This window comes from Amblyomma americanum, chromosome 2 (assembly GCF_052857255.1).
Source record: "Amblyomma americanum isolate KBUSLIRL-KWMA chromosome 2, ASM5285725v1, whole genome shotgun sequence".
Lineage (NCBI taxonomy): Eukaryota > Metazoa > Arthropoda > Arachnida > Ixodida > Ixodidae > Amblyomma > Amblyomma americanum.
This window is the reverse complement of record NC_135498.1, coordinates 120,795,437-120,809,357: the sequence shown is the minus strand read 5'-3', so window position 1 is coordinate 120,809,357 and position 13,921 is coordinate 120,795,437. Positions and strand designations below refer to the sequence as shown.

The window sequence follows — 13,921 nt, the reverse complement described above, 5'->3', positions numbered from 1 at the left end:
CTGTATTTTACAACCTTTGTCCGTAAAGTTATGAGACTGATTCATTTTCTCTATATATGACTCCCCAAAACAAATGTGGTGCGTATGTGTAGCGCCATCTTTTTGGGTTAACCTGAGCTATTTGTGTTAATTGCTGTGGCGGCCACTACATGGCAGCACATGTAGAAAAATACGTTGTCGCTAGTCGTCTGTGCATACTACTGTGAGTGAATGTGGAGAGATGGACGGCCACCTCGAACAGCGTTTGAACATAAAATTCTGTGTGAAGCTTGGCAAGACAGCCACACAGACGTATGAGCTCCTTCGTGATGCTTACGGCAACGAGACATTATCGCGGGCACAAGTTTTTGAGTGGCACAAGAGGTTTGTTTTGTGGAGAACATTGGTGGAAGATGACACAAGGCAGGAATGCCCTTCAGCCTCACGGAATGTGAACAACGTGGCTCGGATCAGGTAAATCATACAGGAAGACTGCACCATTACAGTCCGCATGCTATCAGATGCTCTCGACATTAGTAAGACAACATGCCACCAAATGTTGGTGAGAACTTGGGGAAACGAAAGCTGAATGCCAGACTTGTGCTACACTCCCTCACACAGGACTACGTAGACGGACACGCGGGCATCAGTGAGCGCTGATTTGTTCTCCGAGGTAGAGAAAGATGCTGCATTCGTCGACAGCATCACTGCTGAAGATGAAACATGGTGTTTTCAATACGATCCTCAAATAAAAAGGCAGAGCGCCGAATCACAGTCCAGAAGCTCTCCGGCGTCAAGGAAGGTGCGGCGACAGAAGACCAAAACAACGACGACGCTGATAGTTTAGAAGACCAAAACGACGATGCTGATAGTTTATTTTTTCAATGCCAGCGATGTCATACACCATGAGGTCGTCCCACAAGGGCGGACGGTGAATCACGAGTTTGAAATCCGAGTGCTCCAACACATGCGTGATGCACTGCGACACCGTCACCCTGACTTATGGGCATCTGGACAATGAAGCCTTCTCCACGATAACGCAAGGCCGCACACTGCTCTCAGCGTGACAAAATTTGTCAGCAAGCAGAGCATTACTGTACTTCCCCATCCGCCAATCTCGCCTGACCTCTTCACATAAGTTTTTTTCCTGTTTCCTTGTGTGAAGAGAGTCCTAAAAGGTCGCTGGATGGGGAGTGTGGAGGCCATTCAAGACGCGGCGACAAAGGAGCTGACAGCCTTGCCAAAAGAAGCGTTTTCCAACTGTTTCCAAGATCTCAAGAAGCGTTGGAAGCTGTGTATATACTGCAAGGGAGATTATGTCGAAGAGGTGCTGCACAAATGATTTCAATATTAAACGCATTTTTTAATACACTCAGTCTGTGTACTTTACGGAAAAAGGTTGTAGTTCGAAGAATCGGGATGATCGCTCGGGGGCACCGGGTTGTGTCACGAACCAGAAGACGACAAAGTGGACAGTGGCGCGGCACGGAGCGCTCGCTCTGGGCCCACCGCCATTAAATCATTCCATCGCCATCTTTCATGTAGTCCTCTTTTCATTGGCTTGCCGTCACGTAACAATATGCTCACTCCTGGCAGAGAGACTTTTGGCACCAAGGTGTATATCAGTTGTACATGGGTTGCATACAGAGTTGTAATGTTAGCCTGCATTAACATATACACACAAAAGTACATCACAGAACAGCCACCTTTGTTTATTACTGGACAGAGTTTTCCCTAGTGTTTGCACGTCAGATTACTTCTGGCATTACCTTCATAGCCACACGTGGATAGCATTACCTCCTGCTGTATGCGACAAATGAAACATCAAATAAGATGCATAGTAAGTAGGTTTTTCAAAAGCCGGCACGAAGCATGTGTACTGCAATGTGCCCTTTGATGACCTCAACCATCCTCTGTCTGAACTGGTGTGAGCACATTGATTATGATCAGCAGTTAGCAGCTGGCTTTGGTTTGTGCAGTATGCAAGATCGTGCTTTCCAACACCGTGTGCGCATCTTTGCAATGGCTTCATGTTGAGCAAGATTTGAAATCTGAAGTAACATGGTGATGTTACACTTTTTCTTGCACCTCTCCTGTTAAGAATTTGCATGTTTTTTTGCCTAAAAATTGTTTCAACTACACATTAGCCCACTGACCTCAACCGGGTTTCGCCTCCAGAGCAAAAAGAATAAATGAAGGGCATGAGCAATCTCACAATGATAATCAATACCTTTTGTTGCTGTAAGTCACCGCTTGTACATAGATAATAACAAATTGTAAGGAAACGTAAGAAAGTCACTAATAACAGTCCTCTTGTTGAAACATTGGCAAGCACCGTGACGTTTTCTCTCCCGTGTTCACTTTGTGATTATCAAGAACCATCTGACCAACCTCTCTCTACCAAGTTCTAAGCATGGGTGCTCAAAGGTCGAAGCAGTATTACGAGGCAGCCTCACCTTAACCAGAGCTCCATATTTCGCGGCACCAACTTTGCGGAACTAGCACAGCCACACTGGACAGACCTGAAGAAAAGGTCGGCGCAAAATTTGGCTTCTAACCAGAACCGAGTCTAGCGGCAGCAACGGACCACTTCGGTGAAATCAATATGCGTTCAGAACACAAATCTCAGTGGTGCATTTCTGAGAAAACAAAAGCATGCGGAGGCTAATTTCAAGCACATTTGTGACGAAACGCCTCGTAGGTTTGAAGAAATGGCTAAAAAAGTAAACTAGCCGAACTTGATAGAGCACCGGACGCGAAATTAGTAGATCGTGGATTTGAATCCCGCCGGCAGCATGTGGCTGTTTTTTTTCTTCTGATTTCTTATGATTACCTTAAAGCGATGGAATACATTATTAAATTCTCATTCACCACCACCACAAATTTATTTTTAAAACAAATAGAAACACTCCCCTATGCGCCTTGGTTTCAGTGGTTGTTGCTTCCGTCATATGTCTGTCCGGTAATCCGACATTTCAAATAAAACGTTGGCCATCAGATGACCAGCACTGCTACTAAGAAACATTGCTAAACAAATGTTAATGTGTAGCACAGCTATACCCACACCAATGTCAAAGAATAGCGTTTTCGGGAGAAGTAAAACAAACCTTCCCAGTCCAGACCATCGCCTGGTCTACAGCTCCAAGGACAAACGCATCTTCTGGGCGCGGCCATTTAAAAACTAACTCTTGATCAAAAAAATAAAACCCGCCGAATTTAGTCATGTGCAACTTTGCCGAAACGCACTAAAAGCAGTCATTCATCTTGTGTAGTGTGCTATAAAAAGTTAACAATAAAACAAATCTAAAAAATTTGAAAGTAAATAATTATGTGGCGCAAGATAAATCAGCACCTGTCTCACAGTTAATGAGGCAGCGGCAAAGCGGCAGTAGCACTGTAGAAGTGACAACAGCAGCAAGACGGCCTGCATTGACAGAAACTTCGCTCAGGATTAATATTGCTACGCTACTAACTACTCTAGGGGCGCCACAGTGCGGCTAAACTGCATTTCCTGGCAGTTGGCAAGCCTTGAGCCATCTCGGGGCTAGATGCTTCGTCTTCTTCATCTCTCGTGCTGCCTGCTACCTTGCGCGTTCAAACGTCTTGCGCGCCTAATTAAAGCAAGTAAACCAGCCCTGCTTACGCCAACCGTTTCTCAGTGACATAATTGGTAGAGGTGCTGGGTAACGGCCCATGTACGCTGACCTCGAGGACACCTTTGACGTCAGCTCTCAACGCGTGGCTACAACACCAGTCCACAAGGCGAGCCGCCGCCTGCGAGGCCTACAACCCGAGTTCGGCCAACTGACAGCGCCGGTAAGGGCCATGACATCCACCGCGGCTATCCAGACAAGTCTGCACTCCGGCAGTGTCCCGCCATTTGTCCTTCACGCACCTCGATCGCCGCCACCGTTCCACGGGGACAGGTTCGAGAACGTCGAAGACTGAATGGCCAGCTTTGACCGAGTGGCAGGTTTCAATGAGTGGGACGGCGAGCGCAAGCTGCACAACGTCTACTTTGCGCTGCAGGACTCGGCCGAAACGTGGTTTGAGAACCACGAAGCTTCCTTTACCACCTGGGAGGCTTTTCGTCGAGAGCTGCTAGCGACATTTACCAGCAGCGAAAGAAAAGAGAAAGCTGAAATCGCCCTGCGCTCGAGATCACAGCAGCCGAACGAGGGCGTCGCGATGTTCATCGAGGACACGACCCGAATAATCAATCGGGCCAACCCTGCTATGCCCGAAGCCCAGAAGGTACGCCACTTAATGCGTGGCGTAAAAGAGCAGCTGTTTGCCGGACTGGTCCGTGACCCGCCACGAACAGTGTCCGACTTCACCATGGAGGCAATGAGTATCGAGCGCTCTTTACAGGAACGGGGCGCCCACTACGGACATCAGGCTACTGTAGCAGCCGCTTCCCAGTCCCAGTACACGCCTACGTCGCTGCCCACCGAGGAGCTTCGGGAGCTTGGTAGAAGCCTGGTGCGCGAGGAACTGGCGAAACTTCGCTTTGAAGCTCGACAGGTCAGCGTCGCTGCCATTACGGACGTGGTCCGCGAAGAAATCCGACGAGTTGTGCAGCCACCCCCCGCTCTACACCCGGCGCCCTCCGTTATGACGTACAACGAGGCGCTACGATGTCCCGGGCCAGCGATGCGAGACTTTTCCCCCATAGCTTCTGTTGAACACCTGCAGAAGCCAATCGTAACAGCACCCTCCGTGCCGCAGGAGTTCAGGCCCCTACCGCAGGATGGGTTTAAGAGCGTTTTCACCTGACGCAGCTCGACCACACTACGCTGAAATACCACGGGATATCGAACAGTGCTTGGCTGAAAACGTGCAATCTTCGACCTCGCAGCGACGCCAGTCCCGATCGCCATCCCCAAGGCGGTTCTTTTTGCCCGGCCGCCCGTCATCCTCTGGCCAGTTCAGAGGTACGTCCCCACGTCGGGAAAACTGAAGACGGCGTCCTCCGGGGGTAGGGCGGCCGCTACTGGACCGAGTCAAGAGCCTCCACCCGACGATTCGCCGCGACGCTCCGACCGACGACGACCTGACCCGACGACCACGACGACGTGCTGCGACCGACTGGCCTCCGCCGAAATTCCGGTATCCGCCGACAACCACGAGGTTACCGCACTCGTGGATACCGGCGCCGATTTTTCGGTAATGAGCAGACGGTTAGCCACGGTCTTGAGGAAATTTCTGACCCCTTGGTCTGGGCCGCAGCTCCGGACAGCTAGTGGAAACGTGGTAAATCCGATCTGTGTCTGCACTTCGCGAATCCTGATCCGCGGTCTTACTTTCCCTGGCTGCTTTGCTGTGTTACCCGAGTGCTCCAAAGACCTCATACTCGGTTTGGATTTCCTTCAAGAGTACGGTGCCGTTATCAACCTCTAGGAGCTAATCGTGTCGTTTTCCACCCAAGGTCCTATCGACGACGATACCGAGCCACGCAGGGCTACGTTATGCGTCTGTGACGACCACGTTTTGATCCCATCAAGATCCAGCTTGTTTGTTACTGTAGAGTGCGATAACAGCACCAAAGTTTGTGGCATTGCTGGTCGGCAAGTCTGTGTTGCTCGAGGAATTGTTGAACTGGACAAAGGCCCAACCGAACTCTTGGTGACCAATTTTGGTTGTGAACCCCAGTGTTTGCCTGGCAGAACAGCGATTGCGTATTTCGAGGATAATAATAATAATAATAATAATAATAATAATAATAATAATAATAATAATAATAATTGGTTTTTTGGGAAACTAAATGGCGCAGTATCTGTCTCATATATCTTTGGACACCTGAACCGCGCCGTAAGGGAAGGTATAAAGGAGGGAGTGAAAGAAGAAAGGAAGAATAGGTGCCGTAGTGGAGGACTCCGGAATAATAGATCGACCACCTGGGGATCTTTAACCTGCAGTGACATCGCACAGCACACGGGCGCCTTAGCGTTTTTCCTCCATAAAAACGCAGCCGCCGCGGTCGGCTGCGTTTTTATGGAGGAAAAACGCTAAGGCGCCCGTGTGCTGTGCGATGTCAGTATTTCAAGGAACTCAGCGAATTCGCGGGACCGCACGTTTTGTGCGGAGCCCCGGCATCAGTGGAGGAACCGACCACTCCCATAAACACTGACGTGAACCCAAACCTCCCAACTAACCTGAAACGCTGCTTGGAAAGCGTTATCCAGTCTTTCTGCGACTGCTTTGCCTCGACCTCTAAGGTTAAGCAAACACCGCTCACAAAGCACCGAATTATAGTTGACGCCAACCAACGGCCGTTATGTCAGCCACCCTACCGCATCTCTTCGAAGGAGCGCGATGCCATTCGCCGCCAAGTTCAAGAAATGCTCAAGGACGACGTGATACAGCCGTCGACGAGCCCGTGGGCGTCGCCTGTTGTTCTAGTGGCAAAGAAAGATGGAACCCTACGGTTCTGCGTTGATTACAGACGTTTAAACAAGGTAACTAAAAAGGATGTTTATCCTCTCCCGCGTATTGATGACTCCCGGGATCGGCTGCGCCACGCCAAGTACTTCTCATCGCTAGATTTACGAAGCGGCTATTGGCAAATCGAGGTAGACGAACGCGACCAGGAAAAGACCGCCTTTATTACACCGCACAGTCTGTACGAATTCCGGGTGCTCCCTATCGGCCTGTGCACGGCTCCTGCTACCTTCCAGAGGATAATGGACACCGTTCTTGCCGATCTCAAATGGCAGTCCTGTCTCGTGTACTTGGATGACGTTGTCATCTTTTCTGACACGTTCGAAGAGCACCTGAGACGCCTGCGCGCTGTGTTCGAAGCAATTCGTTCGGCCGGTCTTTCGCTGAAGCCCAAAAAGTGTCACTTCGCTTTCGAAGAGTTGAAGTTTCGGGGCCACATCGTGAGCGCTAAACGGGTTAGCCCAGACCCCGATAAGACTGCTGCCGTGGCTGCTTTTCCTGTGCCCACCGATAAGCGCAGTGTGCGCCGCTTTCTGGGTCTCTGCGCCTATTATCGGCGTTTTGTGCAGAACGCCCAGGTCGCTGAGTCCCTCACGCGACTCATGAAAGATTCCGAACCATTCTTCTGGGGTCTGGAGCAACAGCAAGCCTTTGAAGACCTCCGCACTCGTCTCCAAAGTACGCCCATCTTTGGACACTTCGACGAGTCAGCCGACACTGAACTACACACAGACGCCAGCAACATTGGCCTCGGTGCGGTCCTTGTGCAGAGGCATAATGGTCTCGAACGCGTAATCGCATACGCGAGCCGCACAGTGTCACGATCTGAGGCGAACTATTCCACCACCGAAAAAGAATGCCTGGCCATTCTATAGGCAGTAACAAAATTTCGCCCGTACCTATATGGCCGCCCTTTCACGGTCGTCAGCGACCACCACTCGCTGTGTTGGCTGGCGCACCTCAAAGATCTTTCGGGACGGCTTGCACACTGGAGCCTTTGACTTCAGAAATTCGATGTCACCATCGTCTATAAGTCTGATAGAAAGCACAGTGATGCCGACTGTTTGTCTCGTGCTCCTATCGAGAACAACCGAGCTGACCCCGACGACGATTCTGTTTTCCTTGGTGCCATCTCCACGTCCAACCTCATTCAACACCAAAGGGACGACAGCGAACTACGGCCCCTCATTGAGTATCTAGAAGGAAGCGCTCAGTCTCCCCCGCGAATCTTTTCGCGCGGACTGTTGTCGTTCTGTTTACGTGTCGGCGTGCTGAATAAAAAAACCACAGTCCAACAGAAGCTGTCTATCTACTCGTCGTGCCTACGGCCCTTCGCGACGAAGCCCTGCAGGCGAGCCATGATGACCCATCTTCTGGTCACCTGGGTTTTTGTCGAACTTTGGCACGAATACGGCAAAAATACTACTGGCCAAGGGTATATATCCCCGTGGAGCCACCACGGAGCGAGCACAAGGTGAGAAGGTCGTCATATCAAAGGAGAGAACACCTGTTAGCCGCGGCGCCGGCTCGGGGGCCACGGCACACGCGACGAGCGGCTCGCTTCTAGCTGCGGCGGGGAGCAAGCTTAGAATTTAACTGTTACGAAGCAGTAGAGCAACAAGATTCAGATAAAGACCCTTCGTCGGTAACTTCCATGGCGAGATTGATCAACCAACGCGTAGCGCACCGCTATATATCTCCGTGGAGCCACCACGGAGCGAGCGCAAGGTGAGGAGGTCGTCATATCAACGGAGAGACCACCTGTTACGCGCGGCGCCGGCTCGGGGGCCACAGCACACGCGACGAGCGGCTCCCTTCTAGCTGCGGCAGGGAGCAAGCTTAGAATTTAACTGTTACGAAGCAGTAGAGGAACAAAATTCAGATAAAGACCCTTCGCCGGTAACTTCCATGGGAGATTGATCAACCAACGCGTAGCGCACCGCTATATATCCCCGTGGAGCCACCACAGAGCGAGCGCAAGGTGAGAAGGTTGTCATATCAACGGAGAGACCACCTGTTACGCGCGGCGCCGGCTCGGGGGCCACGGTACACGCGACGAGCGGCTCCCTTCTAGCTGCGGCAGGGAGCAAGCTTAGAATCTAACTGTTACGAAGCAGTAGAGCAACAAGATTCAGAACCCTTCGTCGGTAACTTCCATGGCGAGATTGATTAACCAACGCGTGGCGCACCACTATATATATCCGTGGAGCCACCACGGAGCGAGCGCAAGGTGAGAAGGTCGTCATATCAAAGGAGAGACCACCTGTTAGCCGCGGCGCCGGCTCGGGGGCCACAGCACACGCGACGAGCGGCTTCCTTCTAGCTGCGGCGGGGAGCAAGCTTAGAATTTAACTGTTACGAAGCCGTAGAGCAGCAAGATTCAGATAAAGACCCTTCGTCGGTAACTTCCATGGCGAGATTGATCAACCAACGCGTAGCGCACCGCTATATATCTCAGTGGAGCCACCACGAAGCGAGCGCAAGGTGAGGAGGTCGTCATATCAACGGAGAGACCACCTGTTACGCGCGGCGCCGGCTCGGGGGCCACAGCACACGCGACGAGCGGCTTCCTTCTAGCTGCGGCGGGGAGCAAGCTTAGAATTTAACTGTTACGAAGCCGTAGAGCAGCAAGATTCAGATAAAGACCCTTCGTCGGTAACTTCCATGGCGAGATTGATCAACCAACGCGTAGCGCACCGCTATATATCTCAGTGGAGCCACCACGAAGCGAGCGCAAGGTGAGGAGGTCGTCATATCAACGGAGAGACCACCTGTTACGCGCGGCGCCGGCTCGGGGGCCACAGCACACGCGACGAGCGGCTTCCTTCTAGCTGCGGCGGGGAGCAAGCTTAGAATTTAACTGTTGCGAAGCCGTAGAGCAGCAAGATTCAGATAAAGACCCTTCGTCGGTAACTTCCATGGCGAGATTGATCAACCAACGCGTAGCGCACCGCTTTATATCCCAGTGGAGCCGCCACGGAGCGAGCGCAAGGCGAGGAGGTCGTCATATCAAAGGAGAGACCACCTGCTAGGCGAGGCACCGGCCCTGGGGCAATGGCACACGCGACGAGCGGCTTCCTTCTAGGTGCGGCGGGGAGCAAGCTGACGTCACGCGTCGTCATAGCAACGGAGAGAGCTGACGTCGCACCTCCTGCCAAGCGCAGCGCCGGCTCTGGGGGGAGCACGGCATACGCGACGGGTGGTTAGACCTGGCGTAGTACTGCTTCCGCAATAAAAAAGGGCTGTGGTTTATCTGGTCAAACCTGGAGTTACGCGATAGCTACAGCTGGCCGACTGGAACTCGCCCAGCCAAACTGCAAAGTCAGTCTTTCGCTGCTCCGTTTCGCTGGGCGTTCCTTCTTCATCTTCGTCCCTAGACGTAGATTCACTCTCTTCCCTTCTCCACTCCCTTCCCCCTCCCCACTCGGTTTCGCCGGCGCGCCGCGCCGCCGGCAGCTGCTACGCACCGCGTGACCAACCACGTGATGAGCCATGGGCCGCCACGGTGGCCGCGCTGAAGGCTTGAAATGCTAGCGTAATGTAGCTATCGCTCCAAAAAAATATGGAGGGACATTTAAGCTCCGCGTTTTGGGTTTGGCGTGACAGCGTAGTGGGTTAATTCGCGTATATGCACAATTAAGGTCATTCTCTCCTTTACATTCATTGACCCCTGGTATTCCCCATACCACTCCCACAGTGGTGCAGCGGTTCGGCCATGAGCTACTGCCCTGCGATGGCAGGTGCTCCCAGTGGAGGGTCTTGTGTAACCTCTCTTCTTCTCGAGCGATCAATCATTAATTTAACTGCCACCTGACACGGTGGAGGTTGGTCACTATCCGGCGGGCAGGTTGTTATGACGCTGCAAGGTGACTTTCCTAAGTTGGCCACCTGCCTCCTATGTTGCTCTCTAGGGACCACCGGCCAGAGCCACGCTCGTGATTTCTCGCTCGCAACGCCAACATCGGATTTTCTGGAGAACGGGGGCTCTAACGCTATCGCCTTCATAATTCTGGTCCTAAAACGTGCGATATTCCCAATGTGACATTCTTGAACGTTTCTCGCGGCCTGCAGGACAGCCTCCTGGAAAACAGGACAGCTGTGCCTTGCCACAAATGGGACTACGACATCACCGACAAGAGGGAGAGCTTCGTGAGCCTGTTCTACCTCGTGTGCGAGCGGTGGCGCCTGTACGACTTGTCCTCCCTCGCATACGTCGTGGGCTACACATTCTTGGCGCCCGTGGCTGGCTTCGTGTCCGACCGCGTGGGCAGGAGGCCCGTCCTGCTGGCCTGCGCCTTCGTCCTGCTCCTCTCCTCCGTAGGCAGCAGCGTGGCGGCCACGTACGCTTCCTTAGTCGTCACCCGCATCGTGGCCGTATCGGCTGGCTCCGCCATATACATCCTCACCTTCATCCTGCTGCACGAGGTGACCGGGAACGCGTGGCGCTCGCTGTTCGCTCTGCTCCACACTGCCGTGGCGGCCACCGTGGTGCCGCAGCTTGTGCACGCCGTTTCGCTGCTGGAACCGCGTTGGCTGCTCGCCCAGGGACTGCTCCTCGTTCCGACAGCCATGTGCGCCACCTGGTGCTGCCAGCAGGAAGAGTCACCCGCGTGGCTCCTCACCACAGGTAACATGCGCGACGCCGAAGTGGCCATCCTGAGAGCGGCCCAGCTCAACGGCGTAGACATGAACAAGGCCAAGGCAACCCTCACAATGATCATGACCCAGCAGGGGAAGATAGACCGCAGCCACTCATCCGCGGCCTCCGCATCCGCAGCGGAGGGCATCATCGAAACGGTAAAGATGCGCCGTCGTGGGGTGTCTGTCTTCATCGCCACGTTTACGCTGAGCGCCGTCTACTTTGGCGTCTTGGTTAGAGACGGAGCGACGGTTCTCCGCTGGCATGTGGCGCACGTCTTCCTCTCGACTGCCTACTACGCGGCCACCTACTGGGCCATGACCAAGTGGGGCCTGCGCGACACGCTGGCCGCGCTGCTCGCCGTCGTGTGCAGCTGCGCCTTGGCCGAGGTGGCGGTAATCAGCAGGGACTACAACCCGGCCATCCCCTTCGTACACGCAGGCATGAAGGTTGCCGTGTCGGCTGTGCTGGGCGTGGCCCTGTACTACGTGGGAGACATCTTCCCCTCCCATATTGGAAGCATCGGCGTGAGTCTGTCCACTTTCTTCGGTGGTGCCGGAACGCTGTTCAGCGTCTTCCTCATCACGCTCTCCGGGCGGAACGCGAACGCCGCCTTAAGCATGTTCGTGGCATTCACGACCCTGCTGAGCATCGGGGTCGTCCACTGGCTGCCCGAAGTGTTCATCGAAAAGCCCAAGAAAGCTGCCCCGATTCGAGCTATGACCGAAATGCAGCGGAAGGAGGAGCTCAAAAAGTCGCTCTCGTTTTTCGCGGGCAAAAAAAGCGCAGATCCTAGGAGCGACAATCGAGGCTGACCAATACATCGGCCTCATGATAACCTGTGCACACTTGAGTATGCACGGCGTCTAAAAGAATGTGTAACGGAGACTAAAAAAATGTACAAACCAGTTTTCTAAGTAAGCAGAAAAAAAAACACCGACCCCACATGATCATGAAATTGTTATGTATTTCCGCCTTTGACGAAAGGATGAATTCGCCATACATATTTGCGTAATAATAAAAGACATAGCCAAAAGCGTTCAACTGGGAACTGCCGATTCCCTGCTTTAGCGTGGCTGCAGCTGATCTGCTATACAGCGAGCTTTGTCTCGAGCAAATGCACAAGCTGTACAGCACCCCTTGCGATCGTCGCCGCTAGAGCATATAGCGTACGTAGCTCGAGCGAGCAATGCTGTGCGTTTCTCTGGCAATACTGCGTCGACAAGAAACAAGTTTCCAGAATGAATAGCATGATCTTGGAGTACGGTTTGTACATTGCTTGCTGGTGTGGTGGTTTGCCTTCTTGCATTGCTTGCCTGAGCACCACTTAGCGCTACGGTAGATTTAGAGACCTCTTTTTATGGCTGTTGATTTACACGTTTTGTGGTGCTCCTATCCTTTGCCTTGCAGTAAGGCATGGGTATTTTAGTAGATGCTTAAGTAGTCGACCGATACGTTCGCTTTTTTATATGAAATATGCGGCAAGAACGCGCTGAATAGTGACTGTTTCTAGAGGCGCCAAGGACGTGGAAAAATTAACTTGTCTACTAGTGCGTTTTGCATGAGCTGCTGCTGGAGAATGTGGCAGATATTATTAGATTCAATAGGAGGTACAAGCTGAACGTGGTGCAGGCCTACGCGCCAACATCCAGCCATTATGTCCAGACCGTTGAAAGTAAAATCAGAGTATACTGTACTGATGAGCGACTTCCATGAGAAGGTGGGCAAGAAGCAGGCTGGCGACCAGGCTGTAGGTTACCATGGGATAGATTCTAGGAATAGCAGGGGCGAATTATTAGTTGAGTTCGCAGATAGAAAAAATTTACGGATCATAAATTCTCCTTCCGCAAACGAGAGAACAGGAAATGGGTCTGGAAGAGCCCCAATGGTGAGACTAAAAATGAAATCGACTTCATACTATGCGCTCAACCTGACATCGTTCAGGATGTGCACGTCCTCGAAAAGTTGTATTGTAGCGGCCACAGAATGGTAAGGTCTCGAATTAGGTAAGACTTTACGGGAAAACTGAAGAAGCTAGTGAAGTGGAAGTCCATTAAGGAGTTAGCTGTAAGAGGGAAAATGGAGAAATTAGGGATATCGCTGCAGAACAGATATTCAACTTTAACTGCGGAAGATTATCTGAAATTGACCTAGAAAGGGGGTCTCAATAAAGGTGCGATATGTCTGTAATGTTAAAAGACGACGGTTCATAATTATCTCCCAGCAAGAATTATTTTAATGCGTTTTGTGGAAGCTGAGTTATACGCAGACGAAATTTGAACTTCCGCGTCTTCGCACCTTTCCCTCTCCTCTAGCACGCCAAAACGGCGGCGCTCCTCCGCCGGCTCCACTCACTCGGCCCCTTCCCTACCACCGCCGGCTGCGGCGCGCGCGGAGTGGACGCGGCCGCGGTAGCGCGTGACGTCTGAAAGAATTTGGCGCTGTGAACCAATGATAACCCCTGGCTGCTGACGTCATTTGCAAGACGTGACGTCGTCTGCCAGGTTTTCGTGCGAAAGTCCGGCACCGCGGGTCGCCGCGAGGTGCGAAAGCGGGAGTTTTTAAAAATGTAAATTTCCCGCTCGCTTTTGAGGTCTCGTACGCGGCATGGACGCTCGGTGGCCTGTGCTCTACGTAGTGCAAGCATTTTAAAGCCAAGCTCGAACACCCCTTTCTGTGGCCCTTTAATGTTCATACAATGAACAATAATCTGACAGATATCACTACGGAGTGCGCAGTAGAAGTACCAGAAGCTTGGAAGAATGCAAACATTATCTTAATTCATGAGAAAAGAGACTCCAAAAACTTGGAAAATTACATACTGATCAGCTTACTGTCCGTTGCCAACAAGACATTTACTAA

At 52.2% G+C, this 13,921-nt stretch overlaps 1 protein-coding gene across 1 annotated transcript; it reads left to right on the top strand.

The window, feature by feature from the left end:
* The first annotated feature begins 408 nt into the window (after positions 1-408).
* On the top strand, positions 409-11,874 carry LOC144120029 (organic cation transporter protein-like). Its single transcript, XM_077652509.1, has 2 exons — positions 409-453; positions 10,492-11,874. The coding sequence occupies exons 1-2, from the start codon at positions 409-411 to the stop codon at positions 11,872-11,874; spliced, it is 1,428 nt and encodes a 475-aa protein (XP_077508635.1).
* The last annotated feature ends 2,047 nt before the right edge of the window (positions 11,875-13,921 follow it).

Coding starts and splice junctions, on each gene's coding strand:
- LOC144120029 (XM_077652509.1), top strand. CDS start 409: ATGCCCTTCAGCCTCACGGAATGTGAACAACGTGGCTCGGATCAG. Junction 454..10,491: donor AACAACGTGGCTCGGATCAG/GTAAATCATACA, acceptor CGCGGCCTGCAG/GACAGCCTCCTGGAAAACAG.